This window comes from Argentina silus (assembly GCF_951799395.1).
Source record: "Argentina silus genome assembly, chromosome: 2".
Lineage (NCBI taxonomy): Eukaryota > Metazoa > Chordata > Actinopteri > Argentiniformes > Argentinidae > Argentina > Argentina silus.
Window position 1 is genome coordinate 22,471,438 of NC_139656.1, and position 22,857 is coordinate 22,494,294.

The 22,857-nt window shown below is 41.2% G+C and overlaps 5 protein-coding genes across 7 annotated transcripts; 1 reads left to right on the plus strand and 4 right to left on the minus strand.

The window, feature by feature from the left end:
* The first annotated feature begins 91 nt into the window (after positions 1-91).
* On the plus strand, positions 92-3,843 carry tm7sf2 (transmembrane 7 superfamily member 2). 3 transcript variants are annotated; one of them, XM_083665017.1, is made up of 11 exons: positions 92-107; positions 517-587; positions 851-1,047; positions 1,279-1,333; positions 1,755-1,949; positions 2,177-2,280; positions 2,375-2,494; positions 2,656-2,837; positions 2,988-3,046; positions 3,346-3,468; positions 3,682-3,843. In XM_083665017.1, exons 2-11 carry the CDS (start codon positions 527-529, stop codon positions 3,840-3,842), a joined length of 1,257 nt encoding a protein of 418 aa, XP_083521143.1. In that variant the 5' UTR covers positions 92-107; positions 517-526; the 3' UTR covers position 3,843. The 3 variants fall into 3 exon arrangements, with proteins under 3 accessions (XP_083521143.1, XP_083521142.1, XP_083521144.1); XM_083665016.1 differs by having other exon boundaries at positions 2,656-2,824; positions 2,966-3,046; XM_083665018.1 differs by lacking the exon at positions 92-107 and having other exon boundaries at positions 515-587; positions 927-1,047; positions 2,656-2,824; positions 2,966-3,046.
* Positions 3,844-4,429: 586 nt separating this feature from the next.
* znhit2 (zinc finger, HIT-type containing 2) lies at positions 4,430-6,947 on the minus strand. Its single transcript, XM_083665015.1, has 2 exons — positions 6,827-6,947; positions 4,430-6,321 (listed from the first exon to the last, which is right to left on the minus strand). The coding sequence occupies exon 2, from the start codon at positions 6,244-6,246 to the stop codon at positions 4,435-4,437; it is 1,812 nt and encodes a 603-aa protein (XP_083521141.1). The 5' UTR covers positions 6,247-6,321; positions 6,827-6,947; the 3' UTR covers positions 4,430-4,434.
* A 564-nt stretch (positions 6,948-7,511) lies between these two features.
* Positions 7,512-9,119, minus strand: mrpl49 (mitochondrial ribosomal protein L49). Its single transcript, XM_083664877.1, has 4 exons — positions 9,000-9,119; positions 8,407-8,557; positions 8,001-8,125; positions 7,512-7,846 (listed from the first exon to the last, which is right to left on the minus strand). The coding sequence occupies exons 1-4, from the start codon at positions 9,108-9,110 to the stop codon at positions 7,700-7,702; spliced, it is 534 nt and encodes a 177-aa protein (XP_083521003.1). The 5' UTR covers positions 9,111-9,119; the 3' UTR covers positions 7,512-7,699.
* Positions 9,120-10,641: 1,522 nt separating this feature from the next.
* uqcc3 (ubiquinol-cytochrome c reductase complex assembly factor 3) lies at positions 10,642-12,044 on the minus strand. The gene is made up of 2 exons (XM_083689971.1): positions 11,823-12,044; positions 10,642-11,406 (listed from the first exon to the last, which is right to left on the minus strand). The coding sequence occupies exons 1-2, from the start codon at positions 11,937-11,939 to the stop codon at positions 11,287-11,289; spliced, it is 237 nt and encodes a 78-aa protein (XP_083546097.1). The 5' UTR covers positions 11,940-12,044; the 3' UTR covers positions 10,642-11,286.
* Positions 12,045-17,657: 5,613 nt separating this feature from the next.
* Positions 17,658-20,853, minus strand: cnih2 (cornichon family AMPA receptor auxiliary protein 2; the record flags this gene model as incomplete). The annotated part of the gene is made up of 6 exons (XM_083687238.1): positions 17,658-17,685; positions 17,811-17,954; positions 18,057-18,169; positions 18,723-18,770; positions 19,002-19,070; positions 20,773-20,853. The coding sequence occupies 6 exons, from the start codon at positions 20,851-20,853 to the stop codon at positions 17,658-17,660; spliced, it is 483 nt and encodes a 160-aa protein (XP_083543364.1).
* Between the last annotated feature and the right edge of the window lie 2,004 nt (positions 20,854-22,857).

Genomic DNA, 22,857 nt, shown 5'->3' on the forward strand with positions numbered 1-22,857 from the left:
ATGGTTCAGGCTCAAGGGGGCCGTTTCTGGGCGGTTCTACGCAGGCGTTCTTATCGACGAACAGTAGAATAGAGCTTGATTTGGCAATGCGTATATGAAGAACACAGGTGAGTCCTATTCAGAATTATGCCATTGTATGCCGTTTCACATTATCGGTGTACGTTCAATGGAAAACTGTTCTTAGAAGCGTTTATTAATTGAAGCACATTCATATGTAAAAACATGACACATAGGATGTGTGCGCTTCTGTAATGGAATTTGGACTTGATGACCGAAACATTCAATTTTTAAATAGCAAATAGCAATATGTTATAATTCAATTGATTCATCTTACTGAAGCATATTATTTGTTTTAGTTTTTTTGTTGGGGCGGGGGGGGGTTATTAAACAATATGAACAGTAGGCATGATAGTAGGGTTATTATATTTTTGATACATTGAGAGACAGATAAAGCTCTTCCTGCCCCACCTTTAACTTTACTCTTGTACATTTCGCCTGCTCTCTGTCTTTCTTTAGGAGACACATCATGAAGCCAAATAAAAAGAGATCCTCACATACAGCAGAGAGGGAATTTGGAGGGACTTTGGGTGAGTCAAATTGTGTTTAATAAATTGAGGGCACATTGAATTGGTTCATCTTGATAATTATTACAAATACTCAGAGATACATTATTTTAATATTAATAAAAAAGAAACATTGTAACATTCAGACATAATGCCATTTAACAGACTTATTCTTCAACAAACAAAGCATTATAAAATTGGACAGTAGACAAGCTTATTGTCACTTATCACATTCATGCCCACTATTTCCTTCACCTCACTTAATTGTTCTCCCCTCCTCTCTGAAGGTGCTACATGCATTCCTGTCTTTCTGCCCCTGACGGTGCTTTACCTACTGTGTGTATGTCGCTCCCCTTTGGCCAGCGTGCTCCAGTGGCCCCCTGTCCTGCCCCACACAAGCCAGTTTTGGGACCCGCTTGCCCCTTCACTCATACTGGGCTGGATGGCCCTCCAGAGCTTTCTTTACTTATTCCCCATGGGAAAGGTAAACAAATATATATTGGACTAATCAATTCATATGCTTTAGAATATATTACACAGAAAATGTGTGTATCTGTCCATAATGTTACTTTGAACAAGAGTATTCAGACTATTCCTCCTACTACTGGTCTGTTTATGCCATCTGAAATATGAAAAGAAAACATAGATCTAGATGTTTTCAGATTGTATAACAATTGGCATGTAATGTATGACTGTATCCCTCTTCTATCTGCAGGTGTCTGAGGGGTTAGTGCTGATGGATGGATCGAGACTCAAGTATCCCATAAACGGTATTGTAGGGGTTGGGGGTGCTCTGTCTAGATATTGATCATCGTTACCTGGCTTCAATGACAACACTGATAATACTGTAACAGAGCTGTAGAACTGCATTATAATGTTACTAGCATCTAGAGTTACTCAAGTGTGTATGCATGTTATCATTTCAGGCAGGTTTGATATGTTATTGGTTACCTTTAACCTACTGCAGGTGCCCTTGAGCTATGCACAGCATTAGTTCAAAGCCTCTGATTTATCTTGTTGTACTCAGTCCAAAATCCACTTCATTTTTACATCACTGCCATTCCTACTAATTCTCTCTCTCCCCTCTCTCTCTCTCTCTCTCTCTGCCCCCCCCCCTCTCTCTCTCTCTGCTCCCCTCCCCCTCTCTCTCTCTTTCTAGCTCTGTTTCTCTGTTTCTCTCTCCCTCTCCAGGTTTCCATGCCCTGTGTGTTAGTGCTGTGCTGTTGACATTGTCACTATGGCTGGGGATGCCTCTGGGGTATCTATTTGAACTGTTGTTGCCCCTGGCAGTGTGTGCTATTGGGGTATCATTCCTCCTCTCCCTCTACCTCTACATACGCTCCTTCTGGGCCCCTCACCACGCCCTCTCCCTGGGGGGTAACACAGGTGAGAGTGGTGGAGGATTGTGGAAGCAACAGTCTGGCAGCATTAGCCTAGAAAATAACTCTTATGTAATTTGTTCATGCCCATGGGGATGTCCAATAAAGCTGACAATAAAGTATATGAGAATTTAATCATATTTTAAGTAGAGAATACTGATAGACTACCACTGATGGACATGAGCAACAATTTGCCAATCTTAATGTGTGCCAACTGTTTCCTGTCTCATTTAGGAAACCCCCTGTATGATTTCTTTATGGGTCGAGAGCTGAACCCACGGATCGGAAGCTTTGATCTGAAATATTTTTGTGAGCTGAGACCAGGTCTGATTGGCTGGGTGAGTGGAAATCATGTCAGATGGACTTGACTGAAAATAAAATATAATCCTCCTAATCTGATGTGACAATATACTCTTCAACTCTTCCTCTAAGGTGGTGATCAATCTCGGGATGCTCATGAAAGAGGTGGAGCTGCGGGACTCTCCCTCCATCTCTATGATATTGGTCAATAGCTTCCAGCTCCTGTATGTGACAGATGCTTTATGGAACGAGGTGAGAGGATGTTTTGGAAATAACAGGGTTATGGCTGAGAATCTTTTGAACGGAATGCTTGAATTCATGTCCACATTGTCATTGAGAACAAAACACTCAACATTTCTGGAATGCTACATGTCACAATGTATTCCTCATGGCTTGATGCTCTGTTTTAACAGGAGGCTGTTCTTACCACCATGGACATTGTACATGATGGCTTTGGTTTCATGTTAGCCTTTGGGGACCTGGCCTGGGTTCCATTCACATACAGCCTCCAGGCTATGTTCCTGGTCGTGCATCCACAGTCCCTAAGTGCCCTTGGAGCTATAACTATAGTTATATTAAATGGTAAATCAAGTTTGTGGCAACAGTGTCTTAATTCACCATTTACATTCAATTGAGGATATGATATGTAGCCTTATGAACACAAAATCTAATTGGTTGATGAACTGTTGCTGAATATTAATTTGTTTCTCTCCGCATCATCAGGGATAGGATATTATATTTTCAGAAGTTCAAATTCTCAGAAGAATCAATTCCGGCGTGACCCTACACACCACAGTGTCGCAAGTTTGTACTTAACTTTTTGTTTGATCAGATTTCTGGTGTCTCTCAGTCCTAAAGGATTTCCAAGGATTTTCAATTTGATGTCTTGAGAGGAAAGAAAGAATTGGGTCATAGCTCTGGCGACAGCTTTATCATTTCTGGCTATGTTTCAAAACTTGATTTCCATAATGTATCAAAGTGCATGGTAGAATGAGACAGAGGAGAATCTAGGCCCAACAGAGAGCAGATGGAGTGTGAATAATTTGCAATCTAATCTCTCAAATCGCTGCCAAAACAAAAAAATATCTTCCTTCGTCTTATAGACCTGGAGACTATAGCCACGGCAACAGGGAAGCGCCTATTAGTGTCTGGCTGGTGGGGGTTCGTCCGCCATCCTAATTACCTTGGTGACCTTCTCATGGCCCTGGCATGGTCCCTGCCGTGTGGTAAGTAGAAAGAAAAATGGCAGAAGATCCTCTCTGCATACACTCTGCACCTGACTGACAAACTATGTTGTGTATTGATGAATTTCTATGTAGGTGGATTTTGTGTCATTGTGGTGCACTACCCCTTCTGAGTGCATGAATCTTGGACACAATCATTATGTTTCACAAAATGCTATGACACTGTGATCTCATGTACTATACATCTTTTCCCAGGATTCTCCCATCTTCTGCCTTATTTCTATGTTGTGTACTTCACTGTCCTGCTGATTCACCGGGAGGCCCGTGACGAGAGGCAATGCAGGGCCAAGTATGGACTGGCCTGGGACACCTACTGCAAACGTGTGCCCTACCGAATCTTTCCATATGTGTACTAAACTGGCCTAAACTGGACCACATCAGTCAGGAGCTTGCACATGGATGTGCTCGGGATAAGATGGTCAACATTGTTGAGTGACGTGTACTTTCTGAGCCTTAACAGACTGGACTGAACAAAAACCTCTGAAATGTTTTCCCTTCTCAGTCATACAGGATGTGTATTATAGAAAGGAACACAGTGGAAACACTCACTAGAGAATGGAGAAAATGACACTTCTAACTTGATAAATACTGACTGACACAGATGCTGGCTTCTTCTGAGCTTTACCAGTTGTTTATAATAGTGATGTCTGTCTGTCCGGTCTCTAATTTAGTCAGTCTTGAGCATCTCTGTTTGTACAGGTATCCATCTTCAGGATCCCTCACTGACTTTGTGAGGATGGAACTCTACCTAGCTCCAAATGAATAGATAATGTAGCCCTGATCTGATTCAATAATAAACCATATTGGACTCAATTTGGGGTCTGACAAACATATTTCTTTAATATTTTAGAAATGAAAGGAAAATCGTGGTAGTTGAAACACTTTTCTTGTAACGTGAATACATACAAAACCCCATCTCAATCGTTTGACAATAAAATAAAATCATCCTCAATCTATTTCTATTTCTTCAATCAACACACCCTTCCCTCTCCCTTTTTCTTTCTTCCATCTTCCTTCAACTCCTCTCTTCTCTTCCTCCAGAGAATTCCTTTCATCCTTCCTCTTTTGATGCTCTCTCCACAACCCAGCAGCAAGTCTTCTCACTTGTTGGACATTGTCAGACACCCAAGCTTGAAAAAACTCACACTTCTTCCCTGCCAGGAAATACTTCCGTCTCATGTCTCCTCCATCTCCTCCTTTGGGTAGGGATGCCCTGGCCTTGGATAGAGCTGCACGGAGTTGACTCAATGCAGACAGGCAGTATCTGAGAGAATCCTGCTTACTTCTCCCAGTCATAACATGAGCCACTGCCTCGACAGCCCTGGCTGGGGCACTGGGGTCCTCTTGGTCAAAGTAACCCCCAGCCAAAATGGCTGACATCCCACCCTCAAGGGCCTCCTGAAGTGAGCTGAACACTCTGCCTGAGCTCAGGGCCTCAGCTATAGCTAAGACCATCTGACAAAACTCTTGAGTTAGGTCTGGCTCAATGTCCCCATTGAACAGGCGCAGCGAGAAGGTATAGCCAAACAGAGCGTTGACCAAGCTATAGCCCACAAGTGGAGATGGATTAGAGGTCAAGGAGCTCAGGGGTGGGATTTTAATGTCGACTGGAGGCACATTGGCGGTTGATTTAAGTCCCTTGACCTCCTTTCTTTGTTTACCGTTACGCTTTCTCTGACCATGCTCTGTTACAGATTTTACGCCATGTTCAAATGCCTCCCCTGAATCCTTGACTTTGTTCTCGCCAACAATGACAATTTGACTTTCAGAACCTTTTTTTTCACAGCTAGATGAACATGCCTCTCTAGTCCTGCATCCTCCATGTCCTGCTGCATCTTCTCCCTCCAGCTTGCTTACCTCCACCTCCTCCATCAGTGCTTTTTCCCCCTCCTCATGTCTCTCCCACCAGGGTCTCCACATGGGGACCAATGCTCCTACAGCCCCACCCTTGACCAGACTATTAAACTTCTCTTTCTCTTGGCTGCTTAAAAGATCCCACAGTGCTTCCTCGGAGAGAGTATTGATATCAAGCCCTGAGAGCCTGTCAGCCAAGTCCAGCTCATCCCTGTGATTAACCCCGTTGTCCATGTCTTCAACCTCCTCCCCTTCTTCTCCAATCTCTTTCAGTTTGGTTAGAATTTCTTCAATCTCCTCCGCACTTCCCTCCCCAGAAGACTGAATCTTGGCTAACGTAGAAAGTAAATCGACAACCTCGGCTCTTTCCTTGGTCTCCTCACTGCCACCAGCCTCCTCTTCCTCCATTGTCTTTAAAACACTTTCCATCCCTCCCTCTGCCTGATCTGCCATGCCTCTTAGTCTTAGCAAAATATCCTGCATCTTCTTCCTCCCCTCACTCTCTGTGTCCCCCATGTCTCTCAGCTCCTGAAACACAGACTCCTTATAGAACTCCTCTGAACACACTGAATGATTTGGACTCCGGTAGCATTCCAAGCCACAGTAAGGAATATTACATCGTGGACAGGTATAACAAGAGGGTTTAGATAAGCACAGCCCGCACACTGAACTCTGTGCTGTGGCACCTGCATTATCAGCAGCACTTCCCTCCTCTCTCCCCACAGCTGGTGTCAGAAATTCACTTTGATTGGTAGTTCCTCTGACAGGAAGCTCAATCCCATCTCTAATGACAGTCTCAGGCTCTGTGTCAGCCCATTCACTGCAGTGGTACTCATCTCTTGGTCGAATGTCTGTTAGCAACTTCCTCACACATGAAGGGAGTCTCTGCTTAAGTACAGGATTCATGATGTGTTGATTTTAGTCCCCGGTTCTGCCACGTCTCAGTTCACGCGGGTGTGATTGAGTGCGACGTCTCAAACACTTTTACATGGAGAAAGAAAGAGAGAATTTATTTTTCTTATTGATTATTTATTTAAGCAGCTGAGTGAGTTCAGTGAGTTCTGCATGCAGGGTCACAAACAAAATGTAAACAATGCAGATAGCACTAGATGTCTGTTAATATAACCTGTATGTGTTGTGCTCAAGGACTTAAATTCCATAAGAGAAAGAATTTCAAGCTCAACATTCTTTGTTTACAAAATCTCCTATATTCACGAAAACATAAATAATACAGTAATAACACAATACAATCCATATTGCTCTTTGGTTATGATGAGGTACAACACCTGTTCTACTCTCATGAATGTATTCAGGAGTCATACTCATTTTAATCATAATCAGACAAGAAGTAAATCTATTTTTTGGAGAGAAAAAAAACTAAAAAATCACTAATAATAGCTGATTCAACAACTGACAAGTTCACTGCGTTGGAAGTTAGGGTTTTGAATAATAGCAAAAGCTATTTCACCAACGTTCATAACGTTACCTTGAATGTGTCGCCAGACAGCTGCAAACCCCTCAGTATTTAAAGTTGAGTTAGTGTGATAAATCGATAAAGGTTTGTGTATACCTTATTTCAAACACGGAATAAATTCGTCCAAACGTTCACACAACTTTTAAGTGCCGTATATTGTTTACGGTTAGATTGGCGCTTGTCGCTTCTTGATGACGCCTGACAGTCGTATAACGATCGTAAAGGCGTAATATCTGTCGTAAAATTAAACAAAATTAAAAATAATTCAAGCTATTTTTCAAACTTCTCTACCAAAACCTCCAGAGCCATTATATGTTTGCATTATGGGCACTGGCAACATATGACAAACAAGAAATGTCATATATTCCTTGTATGTATGTAGAGGACTCATAAATCCTGCACTGGGATTGGAAGCATCACAAAAAAGACACTGGCCTGTCAGAGTGGCAAAGAATCATTCCATTCCTCATCATTCAAATGAATCAAAAGCCATGAACAGCAATGAGAAATATGTAAATGATTAAAATGTACCTTTAAAGATGTTGCTGTATTTTGGCTGAAACAACAATTAAAAAGACAATACATTAAAAATAGCCTCTGACTTTTTATACCTCTGAAATTCAATACACCCATGTGTGAGGGTATTTGTAATGAAAAATGTATTGACAAAATTACAAAAGATGGCATATTTGTTTTATTATTTTATTACAATGAACACATGAATCAAAGACAACAGATGTAAATAATTCTTGATTTCATATTTCAAGAACCCTGGTCAGTTAAGTATTGTGTACATAATATACAAGCAAATAAAATTTATTTTATCCAACATGTGAGTTGGTCCACATATGCATCTTTGACAGTTTCGCCTCGTCAGCTGTTCTGTCAGAATCCATTTTTCACCAGCCACTCCTTCAGTTCCTGATCAAAGTGACCTTTAACTCGAAGTGTCATGGTCACCTCATTCACCTGTGTTGGCAAGTCTTTGCCTGTGAGCTTTTTCAGATATTCCTTCACATCCTTTTCCAGAGCCTGGCAATGCATGGAAGTAGAAGCATTAATTGAGGGAAATCAATTGCACATTTGCGATAAGATCTACCTAAGTAAAACAGCTTGATAAATACTGAACTCTATTTCTGGTATCCTGTTACATTATGCTGATTTGTTGTCAATTCTGCACACTCACCCAGATGTCCCCTTCTACCTTGCGTAAAAGGGTTGTCTTGCGGCTGCCATGGGTCACGTCAGTATAGACAGGAACATTGTGCATGCGAGAGCGGCGAATCATATATGGAAATGAAGGTGTCACCTCTGTAAATAGTAGAGTAGGGTAAAGAAAAGATGAAGAAAAATGAAATTAGCGAACAGGTTCAGATGCAGTACTTGGAGTGTGTCAACTGAGTACACCAACGTCATCTGAATGGGATAGTAGTCTCAGATCATAAAACTACTGTTACTTTAATCATGTACAATTAGTAGCATACTAGAGAAAAGTTCACTAACAGGTAGAACTATTCAATGATCTTAAACCAACCAGTTTTAGAGCAAAAGTTGATTAAAACAATTATTGCTATCATCTATCTAATTTGCACCTGATGGAGGTGTCCAGCCAGATGGGGCAGAACCATCATGTTTAGGGGGAGTGGGCACTCGTGTTGGTGGAATTAATCGTTCAACAAATCTGTATTCCTCTGTAGATTCCAAAAAGCCAACATGTTCCTCTCCAGCTGAGCTAGACACTGACTGTTTATGAAGGGAAAGAGACAGGGAGAAAGGTACATTCTTACATCGGTTAGCAAAGTAATCAACCAATCATGTGAATTTGTAAAGCATTGATTGATTAGCATAGCACAATACACAGCGCATGTTGTCGGTCTGCAATATGACTGCATTTTACTGTAATATTGGCCAGGTCTCACTACTGGGAATATAGATCATTTATCTCAAAGGTTTTCCTGGTTAAATAAAGGTTAGATCAAGCAATAAGACATTGGGTTTCTTTAATCTAACCAAGCATCCACTCACATTACATTAGCAATGTCCCTTTCTGCTTGAGCACAGTACAGCATCAAGCATCTATGGCGTGCTAACAAGCTAAGTAGTCCACTTTGAACATTATTTTTGCCATTAGTCCATATCAGCAATATATAATCGAAGATTTGTTGGTATTCATGAGTGAACTTACTCGTAATTGGACGGTGTTGCTAGGTGTCCTTGTGATCTGGTTGTACAGCTTGGAACTAGCTCTAAATCCTCTACCTAACATTGTAGCCCGGTGTGTGAAGGAGAGCGACATGTTTTTCCCTACGACGATACACAGGGAGGAAATTACGCCAAGGTTGTGCGACGTCATGTGATAAAAGGTCATATTTGATTCCTTGTTTGTTTTTTCATAGGAATTATGGAATTGTGCGTTTCATGTGACAAAGTAACACTCTGTTGTTAATCAAAATCATAGATCAGCGACGTCTTCTCGTCTTTTATTTGCTCTCGACTGAAACTACAGCTAATATAAGTGTTGTGAGCTATACACACGTGCTCAATGATCCCCCCGCCACGCACTGTCGCATGGCTGGTGAACTAGGATACAATAAACCTGCAGGAAAAGTGTTTTTTTTCTGTTCAAGGGTATTTTTTGATTAATTAGTGAGCTGCTGTAACAATTCTAAACTAAAATGGGGAGATCGAGGTCTTCAATGGTAGATTATCAGGATTATAATCCCTTGATAAATGCTTTCCCACCTCTCTTCCTGTTGTTACCCTCATTTATCAGTGATTGTTGGCTGTATAATTCGGATGTCATGGCACATAAGAAAAGGAAAGTATGACTGAATGGTCTTAATTTATTTCATGTAAAGAACCACATTTACAAGTCACATAGGTTATATATGATTTGAGAAATGTCTTTGTTGTGCTCTCAGTATCAGTATGTCAGGAGCACCCCATGAAAACATTACACATCAGAGGGATGAAGCATAGAGAACAGAACATATGAGGATGATATTCAATTGGAATAATTTCGTTCGACTGGCTTCTTCACGTCTTCCTATGCGATTTTCCCACAGGATCCGCTAAGATCACGATTCCCCAAGCAGCCAAACCTGAAAAGGGTTGAAGTTTGGTTAAAGCACTGTCCTGCAACTTGACTGAGATAAGATAAAGATAATACAGGGTTTAAGGTCCCAACAGGTAGAGAAAAGCACTTGCAGCTCACTTAAGGAAAAGGCGATCTGAGCGACATTTCCCACGGTGGTAATTCCGCCCTTGGCCATCACTTTCCGAACGCCATGGTACACATATCCCGCAGACAACAGCAAACCACCACCCGAGAGTATCCGACAACTCCAGCAGTCCCCAAACAGTTTTTTCGAACCGGCATCAGATAATACGGAGGTTGACGTCGCGGGCACTGGTTCGGGTCTTGACATTGTCCACGTTACTAGTTGTTGCCGTGTGCAACCTTCTGGTAGATGTTAGATGGGATACTTGGAACGAACGACTCTTACCGGAAACCTAAACTCTAACCTTTACCTAATCATAACCCTTGACTAACCTTAACCATTACATTGACCGAATTAAATCTAAACTTTAACAGAGTCCCACGGATCACAATTACATAATTTACCCAACATTCTCATACGCCGGAAATGAGTGCAACTAATAAGGAGGTCCCCAATTTTACTACCTCCTCTGAGCCTGCCCATTCCTCGTATTTTCTTCCATGCCGCTGGCTGGGTCTGTATAATTATCACACTAGTATCCATCTAATGTTGCTGCCAGGCAGAGCTAACCATCACACAATGAAGATGCTTAAGCTATACGAAATAGACAGTTGTTTTGCATTTTTATTAAGTTAACCATGCAGTGTTATGACAGTCATACAAGATTCTTTATTCATGGTGAGCCATGATGCACTTCTAGACCAGAGTAGATGTATTCTTGCAGCTTGGGTAACTGCAGCAGCTCATTAGAACACATCATAGTTTGGTTACATGTAAGTAAGTTTGGTGTGTCCTTGACGTATTCATCACAGACTGTAGCAATTGAGAGTTGTCCTGGGTATTCCCACTAAACATTATTGCTGCAAAAGGTTAATGTGTCACTGTTCTGACCAGGAAAAAGTCCTGACTAGTTGTACCCAGCAATATCATTTTCTTAAGGTAATACATAGACTTATATGACTATATTTGCTCACGTTCTGAACAGATTTTTTTTTATTTTACATCGAACGCAATTTCCTCTTGTTCAAACATAGCACTTGTGCTAAACATAGCACTTAACATTCATATCCAAAGCATGTGCAAACTTCACAAGAGGACATGTCTGTTTTTTAACTGGAGGTGAAGCTTGAGATGATGCTTGCCTCAGCCACTGATGCCAGTCTACTGTTATCTTCATAATGTCTGTGTCTTTCCTTCAGCATGGCTCTCAATAGAAACACATGTGAAAACAGCATGGTTGAGCATTCCTCTCTATCTCGCTCTTCTGGCAATGTTTTCATTGGTTTCTGCGGCATCTTTAAGCACCTGCATCATGAGGATATTTCTCCTCCTCGTCTCCTCCATTCTCATTGGGTTGGCCTCAGGCAGATTCTGATGGCCGAAATGTAAAAAAGAGCAGGTAATTGATGCTACATGATTGTCACACAGACATGCACTGCAAGAATATAGCTTTCATGGAAGACATCAAGACAATATTGATCAGCAGAGCTATTCAAACGCTCGTTCCTCCTACTGGTTCACATTCTATAGTATACCCCACAGTATACTGAGGACCCCCCTTCATGAATAGGAAATATATTCTGACACTGTGGCCCTTGAGGACTTGTGTTCATTACCCCCGTGCCAAAACAGCCCTGTACCAGTTCATAAGTAATACAAAACATTGAATGATTCTAAAAGTGTAACTTGGAGCAGTTAGTCAGGTAGTCATTTGCAAGGTTTAGGAAGTCAAGTATTGTGTAAAACTATAAGTCAAGTGCCTAGAGTATTTGATAACTAGCAGGTACCTTGAGCATTTCCCTTTTTCTTTCCTCTCCAGGAGCAATCACTGCCCACAATGTATATCCAATGCCCATCACCCCAACAACCGCAAAAGAGACCAGGATGCTGCGAATACCGCTCATCACGCTAGTTCGTCCTCTTCGTTCTTTTTTTTTTTTGATTTATCAACGTGCTGTTTGTGTTCTTTCTGGATAGTCAATTCAATCCGTTGCAACAATGTCCGCTGACAGTCTGTGCAGTGCATTCTGGGATACCCGTCATCGCACGATACACCTTCTTTAGACGAGCTAGGTCAAAAAATAGTTTTCTATATTTATTAAATCATCACATCAATCTTTGATTGACTATTATCAGCGGTCCTTTCATAAAACCTACTACAGCACTTACACTCTATCATTTCTGCCAAATGTCACTGAATTTATTGAATGGTTAATGAAGGTTATTAGATATTACTTGAATTTAGAAAATCTGCACTTGTAATGTAATAAAGGCGACTTATTGAATTAATTATTTTAACAATAATTAGTAGGAATAACCCTATCAATGGGAACATAATTGTGCAGTTTCCAGTAAATTCCAGCAGGTGTCAGTCAGCTCCTTATACTGGTCGCTCTCGAAAATCACCTGTTCGTGTGTGTGTGTGTGTGTGTGTGTGAGAGAGAGAGAGAGTGTCAGTGTGTGGGTGTATTGAGTGTTGGTAAGTGGTGATAATGTGCATTCATCAGTGTCAGGTAGGGTACAAAACTCCACTGTCAGTGCCAGCTAATGTAATATATAGGCCTAATGGAATGCATAAAAACGACACTTAACACTGCAAGAGTGGATGACATTGTGGGGAAACCAGACCCAGACATCTCTTTTTGAAAGAGTAAGGGCAATACACCTATTTTGTCTTACATCATAAACTCAACTTAACAATAATGTATGGTATCTTACATGCCTCATGTGTTTCTTTATTGTTTGTGTCAAGTATGTGTGATATTGTTTATGTTGTTCAGGGACATTGATTTCCAAACAGAGAACTCAGTCAGCGCATTCTTTCATTTCCTAAGTGTCTCTTACCCGTAGACATTAAATTCGTAGACTCATAACAGACTCATAACAATTATATGTACAGGATGTTCTTCCAGATACACATATTCTTTCAAATGTCCCCCTCCCTCACTTTCTCTCTTTCTCTCACTCCCTCCCTCCTTGATAGCTCAGTCAATAATGACACTTCTACACCCCCCCCCCCCCCCCCCCATCACATCCTCCATCCCTTTCCTCTCTGATTGCAACAGTAACGCTTGCAGATGCCCGTTGCCGTTGCCATGACACCCGTGTTTCCCGAAGGTGCACTGTGCATCAGAGTGAACATCCATGTGTACGTTCTTTGTTTGCTCGTGGCTTAAATCCTGTATCACTCTGTTTGCATGTTTAATTGTGTCTTATTATTGTTAGTCTTTCAGTATTTTGCAATAGTGATGAATATGTTTGTGCATTCTGCTCAAAATCAGTATCTATAGCAATGTTCTCACCAACATGTAGTGCCCATTCGTTAGACGTTTCTGTGTTATACTTCACAGCATGACACAGCAGCAAAGAGATGAGGCTAAGAGATAAGGAAGATGTCTATTGTTACCCTCAATTATGTTTGTTGTGTTGGTCATGATCTGCAGGTGATACAACCTGTGTTGTCATTGATCTGTCATCTCTTTAGAATGTATTTTGTGTTCAAATGTGTGTGTGCGTGTGTGCATGCTCGCGCATGTGTGTGCATGCACGTGTGTGTGTGAGAGAGAGAGGGGGGGGGGGGCGTACTCTGCACGTTCCCTGTGTGCCGTTGTGTGTGTATGTTTGTGTACACAAGTGTGTGTATCTGCCTTTACCCTTGTAGTGTTTCGAGAATAAGCCACAGTGAAGAAGTCTCTCCTCTTTAGTTACATGTTGCAGATCTGGCTGCAGATTGAGAAATCTATTTGTGAGTTAGCCATAGCCTTTCCCCTACCAAGAGAGATAATATGCAGATGTTATGCATAGGCTTTCTTATTCAGGGAAACAGGCTTATCTCCAGAAATATTGACTGGGAACATACATGACACACATATTAAGTTTTCAGGGTCTTGCTTCCGCCAATTTAGTCCATTTATCTCAGATAATTCATGCTTATAGATTACATATTTAAATGAGACTGTCACATCATGACAGACTAATCCAGCCTGATTGGTCAGTATTGACTGCCCCATTTATCATTGTAGTCCATGCATTTGTGATGCCCATTTGGTGATAATCCTATCTTCTAGTCCCTCTGTCTTTCACCCAGCTATCTTCCCCTCTTTCTTTCTAACCTCATTCATCACCCTTTACTAGGACTCTATCCATTCTCCCATCTCCCCTAGTCTACCAGTAATGGTATTTTCGTATTTCTGGGCAGGTATAATTATCTGAAATCTACACTAATGTATAATTCATATCTTCCCACATGCCCCTCACTGCTCTCTGACTCTTACTTACCTTGTGGAAATGACTTCCAAATATAGTAGATATGGTCACCTCACAAATTCAAGAAATTGTGTAAAGTCATGATCAACATCTTTGCCAATTTTACCACAGAGTAAGTCGCTAGGCGTTACATGCAACAAATTACTTTATGATTACTACATTATTTCATTCAGCAGTACTTCAAATTTGGATTGTGTGTCCAGTTAATGAGTTCAGGACCTCACTTCTTTTTATGCAGTGTCTGTCTGAGTTTGTTTCTGCGTCTTGGTGTACAGCCATTACCGAATACATATGTCAATAAATGTATGTTGTACTGAATAAACAAGCATTTGTGTTAATGAATGTGCAAGGTCTGTCCTTGTGTGTGAGAGCAAGGGAGAGAATGTGTGTGCCAGTGCATATGCCAATCGTGTAGTTATGTTTCAAACTTATCAATTGTAACCAGTTTCCATGGTAACATATCTCCGGAGGCAGAGAGGAGGGAGAGAGTGGGGACAGAGTTGAGAAAATTATTATTACGGAGGGGGCCAAAAAAGGAAGAGCCCTCGAATAAATGAAAGATATGGTCTGGACTGTAAAGTATCAGAGAGAGAGAGAGAGGGAGGAGAAAGAGAGAGAAAGAGAGAGGGGTTGTGCGCATGCTCGATTGCCTATGCATTTCCATGTATGGCATTGCATGAATGTGTATATTGGCCTATTCATATGTGACGAAGGACAGATGGTTTGTTGAATAAGACAGACTATCTTGCTGTATTATCATGTCTTTGTCTACCTGACATGACAGTGTTCCATTCTATTTCCATACGCCGAATTTCATCTCAAAGCTTTGGCACACCGCTTAGCAGTGCTGTCATGCATGTAAAACCTATTTTGGATTCGAATTAGATTTTGAGTTTTGAGGGAGAGCAATAGAGTGAGTCAATAAGAATCTAACACAATTTGGTTTCCATGGTGACACTGGAAAATGAGATGCAGTCAGGTTGTCATCTCTACTTCTCGCTCTCTCCCCACCACCTCTACCACCTACCACTCTGCACCCCCCTCCCCAACTCTCTTTTTCTGATTATCATTTCACACTTACTCAATCAATTCTCCCTCACTCTCTTCCTATGTTCCTTTCTAGATGTACACTCCTGTACTTGTTACCTATCCAAAGCATACTCAACACCTGTTACTCAGCTATTGAGGCAGCTTTGTCTGTTCAGTCATGCATTATGATCCTCTTTTTCTGAAATGTGTACCAGTGCACACAAAGTGAAAAATACAGATTGAGACATAAGCTTATTCCACCACACAATCTTTTAACACATTGCTATTTTATTAGAATAGAATTGCTGTTTGAGTTCTGTATATCATATTATTGTATTCTAATGAATACAAACTAGCGCACCAACAAATATACTTTAGCATACAGTGATGATAGATGTATAAAAGACAGTTACAAATAGTTATCCTTGATATAGAATGTTCTTCAATGTATTGATGAACTGCATTATGACATTCATTGATGGTCAACCTAGCTGTATTTCCCCTCCGTTCCCCCTGCCACCCCTGTTTTTGTGCTTTAGCGATTGTCCGTGATAAACTCACATTGTTGGGAGGCGTTGAGGGCTTATGGTCCTGTTTTGTCGGAGGGAAATGTCATGGTACACAGCACAGATGTGTCTTGGCAAAGGTATCTAGATAAACAATATTGACACATTGTCTGTTCAGAGGCCAACATAAACCATACCATACTTGTTATAACCAAACAAGTTATCATACAGTTTCACATCTGAATCTTGTCAAGGTCCAGTATTACTCATTTCTCTAATGATATTAAAATCACACTGTCAAACCATCATCAATCTACACATAAAGCAGACTAATGAACACATGATGATAAGGGCAGCACCAGTTAAGCAAGGCTTTGCCATGAACCACTCAAGGCTGCCAGCATTCATTGTAACACTTATGAGTGAAGCACAGTTGTGTCAGTCCTACCATAGTAGTATGTAAAACATATTGACATACGAAGTTTACTTTGCTTGGCATAGTCTTCATCATTATCATCATCATTATCATCATCATCATCATCATCATCATCATCACTCATTGTCTGGTCTGCTACTAGTATCACACTCACTATTATTACTATTATTGTAAATAAATGAAATCCCATTTACAGTAATCTTTCCTAGACCCCGATCCTGCCTATTAATGACGTCCCTTTGCCATTTATGTGATTTTAGATTGCTTTTCTTGAGTGGGTTTTATAATGTATCACTGAGCATCATGCCCTTTGGAAATAATTTTAGATGAAATCATTCCTTCCTACCTTGGACGGACAAATTCTTAATGCTCAAGCATCACAACAGCAAGATATTTTGGCACCCATAATTCCTGAATAATTTCTTAACAGAGTAACTGGCATGTTTCCCCCTGGGCAGGCACTGGGGTCTGGGAGATAGCGCTGTGATGGACCCTAGACTCAATCACTGCTCAAGGGTGTCCATGATCCTTCGCAGAAGCTTATGGCCATCGCATTCTAATCAAAACAGTGTTACGGTTTGTTATCTCCCCACCAGGCTTGTTCCATTGGTTCATGTACATACTGTAATGTGGGCTTGCCTGATCATGTGGACATGTTCATAAACTGTGCATGGTTTATATGTGTGAATAACACAAATAATATGACTCTGGTTTAAAATAGTAGCATTAGGAGATTTATCTGCTTGAATACAACCAGCTATTCATATCCTCTGGATTTCTATAACCTACCACAACAACTGAATTATTGAAATACCAAATAGTAGAAGAACTAAGTACTTAAGTGTTGTGCATTTTGTATTTTCTTTTCTAAAATTATACATGTTATTAGAATTAAAAGGATATTGACAGATGAGTCTGCAACATCTACACAAGGACTCAGGCAACACAAAACATTTGAGATTCACAGTCGAGTGCTGTGTCACAAAGAGCAGCAGACAATACCCTGCAGCCCTTGAGAAATGTTGGGGTCAGATCTTGGCAGCTTGGCAGCTCTTTCTCTTTGACTTTGTCTTTGTCTTTCTCTTTCTCTTTCTCTTTCTCTTGCGTCATTACAGTACTTGGTCTGCTTTCCATCCTCTATATGAACGGCAGTGTCTGAGCTGGCTCAACAAAGTTTGTTTACGCTTCCTCTTTTTCTTAGAATGTCTTCCGATGTTCATTCTTTCATCCAATGATTTGAGGAGGGTAAAATATGGCCTATGGTGGTATAATGGATGGTGAGAAAGAGGTGGGAGTGTCTTCACTCGTTGTTGGTCTTTCTTCCTCTTTCTCCTTCTCTGTCTCTCAATGGTCTTTTCCTCCTCTCTTGATCTTATATCCTCTCTTTAGAAGCTGACCAAGGCGTAGACCATACTTCCAGGACGGAGACAGGAGAGAGAGGAGAGACAATCATGTTAGGATAGATTTGATGCTGTCCAGCCTACCTTGTTTTTAGGTCAAACAGTTATTGACCAAATTAGGATCTGATTTGAATTCACCTGTACAGGTAATAGAAGAAAGAGAGCAGGTAGAAGCCCAGTTTACACCAGGACTCTTTTTGGCAGTAGTTGAGGATGTCTGCATTCATCACACTAACAGGGTCATACATAACCTCTGAACCATCTGCTGGCCGATGAAAATACCTGAGAGGGTACAGAGTGGGAGCATTCTTACAATAGGTGCAACTGAGCAGCAACAGTAGGTTGTTACTGTATGAGTGGGTTGAGCGCTGTAGTGTTGCGTACCTCCAGAGATGATAGAAGAGCAGGGGGATGTTCAGGCCCAGTGTGACCCACTCTCCAGCACACATGAACATCAAACAGAACAGCCCATGGATGGAGTACTCTGGTACCACCAACTGGGAATAAAATATAAAACATGTTAAGGTGCACCCATACTAATGTAAACCCTGTCACACACACACACACACACACACACACACACACACACACACACACACACACACACACATACTTGAGGACAAAATTCGGCAATGAAGCTGCAAATGTCATATAGAATGAAAATGGCAGAAATCAGTCATAATTTTCATAAAATCCTCCAAATGTTCTCTCCATCAATTTCTCCTCTTTGGCTCTACAGCTTGCCCATTAACACTGACAGAGGAAATAAGGAATGAGGGCAGCAGTATAGAAAGCCAGATAATTATATGGTGTGTCTGCGTGTGTGAGAAAGAGAGAGGGAGAGAGAAAGAGAAGGTGGGTTAAAGGCAGGTGGGGAAGATATCAATCAGTCCCAGTCCTCAAAATAGACAGGCTAAGAAATGTTTTCAAGGTTCTCTGGTGCCCTTCTTCAGCCATCACCAGGTGAGTGTGTGTGTGTGTGTGTGTGTGTGTGTGTGTGTGTGTGTGTGTGTGTGTGTGTGTGTGTGTGTGTGTGTGTGTCACACTCACCTTCCGTAGCAGGTTACAGATTCTTTCAATATTTAGAAGTCTTTCCCTCTGGAAAATGAGAGAAGGCGCAATCAGTTGACAAAAACAATGCATTAAAAAAATGACTTGGTGCTCACGCACCTTGCATTTTCTCAAAATAAAGTCTTTGAATGTTCGCTATGGTCTACGTGTGTGTTTGCCCAGAGTCTTCTTCACAGCTGAGTGGCAGTGACTGTTTAGGTGGGCACATAGAACTGGGTCACACTTCACAGAACTCAACTCCCTCTCATAAGGCCTTACCGCTCTGGTGGGGTTGCTCTGATCGATGGGGTTCTTGAAGTCTGTGCGCAGCTCATCAAATGCGATAATCTACAAGGAGATATACAGTGAATGAGTAAACTCTGTCATGTGCTTACTGGATGTTGGTGATTGGATATTGAATGCAAATGGATGGTCTTCTCCTCAGTATTTTCACACCCTCACTGTTATTCTATTTGTTTGTGACAGTCCAAAAGATTATAGCATTGCCTTCAACCCTATATTTTTGTTTTTGTTTTATTATTATATTTTTATCCCCATCCATTCATCCTTTTGGTTTTCTCACAACTCTCTCTCTCTCTCTCTCTCTCTCTCTCTCTCTCTCTCTTTCTTTCTCAATACATCCCTCTGAGTATTCCATTAGTCTCATCATCTCAACGTCCCTCTCTCTCTTTGCGACATTTCTCCTCTCCTCTCCTCTCCTCTCCTCTCCTCTCCTCTCCTCTCCTCTCCTCTCCTCTCCTCTCCTCTCCTTTCTTCTCCTTTCCTCTTCTCTCCTCCCCTCTCCTCTCCTCTCCTCTCCTCTCCTCTCCTCTCCTCTCCTTCTCAGAGACCAGTCTTCTTCTCGACATCCGTCATTTAGTCTAAACTGAGCTTTTCTCTTTCTATTTTCCTCCATATAGATCTATATCACTCCCTTTTCTCTGTCTCACTCTCCTCTCTCTTGTAAACAGATGCAGTTTCCATGGTGATCCGATGAGCCCTTTAGCCGGCACCATGGTTACTATAGAAGTGAACAAGCCATCTTATTGGTTAAGAGGCACACAGAGATGAGGGGCGCGAACCATGGATAGAGGCAGATGGGGGGGAAGGGGTGGTGGAATAAAATATAGTTTGATAAGCATTCTCAATAACATGGTTTATTGCTGACACACACACACACACATACACACATACACACACACACACACACACACACACACACACACACACACACACACACACACACACACATACACACACCATCTCCCATCTCTCTCACACACACAGACACATACTCACACTGACTGACTCACATGCAGTCTCACCCACGTATTCAATTCATTAGTCAATACTTTAGTCATTTCATGCCTGTATTTTGTAATGATCTGATAATACTGTGTTGAGTTTCACAATGTGTCCATTAAAGAGGGCATGAGCAGACAGAGATGGGCTCAGCCGTTTGTATGGTCTGTGTCTGTGGGTACAGACATGTAGAATACTAATTGTGCCGAGGTCTCCAGTGACGCCTGTACAAATTCCATTCATAATTCTGCAGACAGTGTACTGGTACACAATGATCTTACAATGAGGTTTGCACATGCCTCTTTATCTCATTCTCTTTCTTTCCCCATCCATATACAAATTCACTGTTAGTGTAATTACAATAGCTAATTTCTATAGTAAACCTGCTGTCAGTACTTTAATATAGTTTTTAATGTCATACATGCCCTCATGGTAGCAACACACACACACACACACACACACACACACACACACACACACACACACACACACACACACACACACACACACACACACACACACACACTCACAAGCTCACATATAGCTTAAAGGTTGTCATGAGTCACAGATGAGCAACTTTCACACAAACCCAGTGGCTTGGTAACGAAACTCAATTACTGTATTGTGTTTTTTTTTTTCATCCACAGTATTTGCAGACTATTTTCTCATTTACAGTCTAACTAATGGTATGTGTACTGCATGTTTGTGTGTTTTGGTGTCCAGTGTCACTGCACACAAACAAACTCACCTGCCAGATGACGAAGAAGATGAGAGCGGCACACAGCACTAAAGTGAGCATGTAGCAGAAGGCCGCAAAGGTGAATGCCATGGCTGAGCCAGCCAGCCTGATGACGAGATGGGTCGAGAGAGAGAGGGACTATCCCCTCCTCTCTCTCTCTATTGCTCAATCTCCCTCCTTTTCAGGAGGTTATTCTCTGTTCTTCCTCTCCCTCCCACTCACGTCGTATTGAGAACCAGTATTGTCCAGGTGAGAAGCTGAAGCTCTTAAGAGTATTGTGAAATAAATGTCCTTGCTCCACTCCTCAATCTAGCAGCTATGATCTCTTTATTTCTACTGATCTAGGTTGTACTTTCTCCTTCTTTTTGAGTTCTTCTTCCCTCTTTCATCTGTGCAGTAGAAAGCTTTTCTCCAACACTTTTCTGTCACATAGACTTTGTAGACTGGTCGACAGGCACGATTGCCCAGGGAAACCAGCTACAGCTGAGCAATGCTCTCTCCTCTGGTCCCACTCCCCTCTGATTCTGACAGGCAGGGTTTTTTTGTGCACTTGATGTCTGTCCCCTCCCCCGCCCCAGTAATCACCACTTTGCACGAAATCTACACACCTTGTTTCAAAGTAACACGGCTAAGTGCCTCACTGACACACTGACCACAGAGACATAGGAATCCTCCTGGTGATGAAGCACTGCAGTGCATGTAAAGAGAGTATTGATTATTGTGAGGTGAAAGACAGTATGGCTTAGGATTATTCGATAGTTTGCAGTGTTATGGCTTTTGATTATTCAGTTGCTTTAAAATAATAATATAGTTAATAATGGCACATAGTTCAAAAACAACAATGGTGTTGGTAAACATCTGCAAAAGGCTAAGTAGTGTATCAATTATTATTCAAAATACAAATGTTTTTGGTATATTGTGATATTTCAATGTTTATAAATGGAACAGACTTGTAAAATAATAACTGTTTCCAGTTTGGGAAGTATATTTATGTAAAGATTATTAAATTCAGCTCAATAATTACATAAAAGAGAAGGGGTATTGCTTTTCATGTACATCTGCCCAGAAAAATTATATTCCAACAATGACAGTTATTATTGATATGTTATGATAATAAAAAATAAGCTAAATGAAGATTATTATCTTACAATCAATTAAATACAGTACTTCAATGACATGACAATAGAAACTATGAGTGCAATATTTCCAATAGTCACTTTGAAAATAATACTTTGAAATGGTTTGAAAAATGGTGCTGCTATCTGTTGAGTATAATATCAAAATATCACAGGCATATGAAAGAATACTTCGGCTCTCTTCACTTCTATCTAAAAGGGGGATGACAATGAAATGGGGGTTGATGAATCTGGATAATCACAATAATCTGTCATGATAATAATAGATATTTTGATTGATCTTAATATTGATCAGAGTGTACCTGTGTCTGGTGGTAGATGCGTCTGTCACTGAATATCCCACTCCTTCCTCTCCCCACTCTGTCTCTGTCAATTTGGGTCGACACCATGTCAGAATTCTCTGCTTTGCTTTTCTCTATCTATCTCAGTCGCGTCCATCAAACGTCTTCACGCATATGCTTTTCAGTGCTCTCTTGCAGGGTTCAAGAGCAACATTTAGAAAATCAACAATGTCTAGATGTTGAGATGTTTTTGTTCTTATTTTTGGTATTATTCTTATTCTTAAGATGGAAAAGAAAATCTCCACAGTCCTTAGAAGTCTCTAAGTTAATTAATTCCCCTCTTTCGCTCGTTCCCCAACCCTCCTCCTTCGCTTATTCTGTCTCCAAACCTCCCCCTTATGCTTTCTCTCTTCCTCTAAAAAAAGAATGGAACGATTTTGAAGACAGACCCAGAAACACTCTCCCTCATCTTTTGTCCTCCTCTGTCTTCTTCGTGTGTCTCTCAGACACTCTGATCAGAGCAATATTTGTATCATCTTATGTAACGCCAAGTACATTCAACAGTATTTCCCTCTTTCTCTCTTGGTCCCCCTCTCCCTTGCTTTTATCCGTAGCCGTATTCCCTTGTTCCCCAGAGATGGATGAGGGGGCAGGGGAAGCTCCGAATCTTTTTTTTT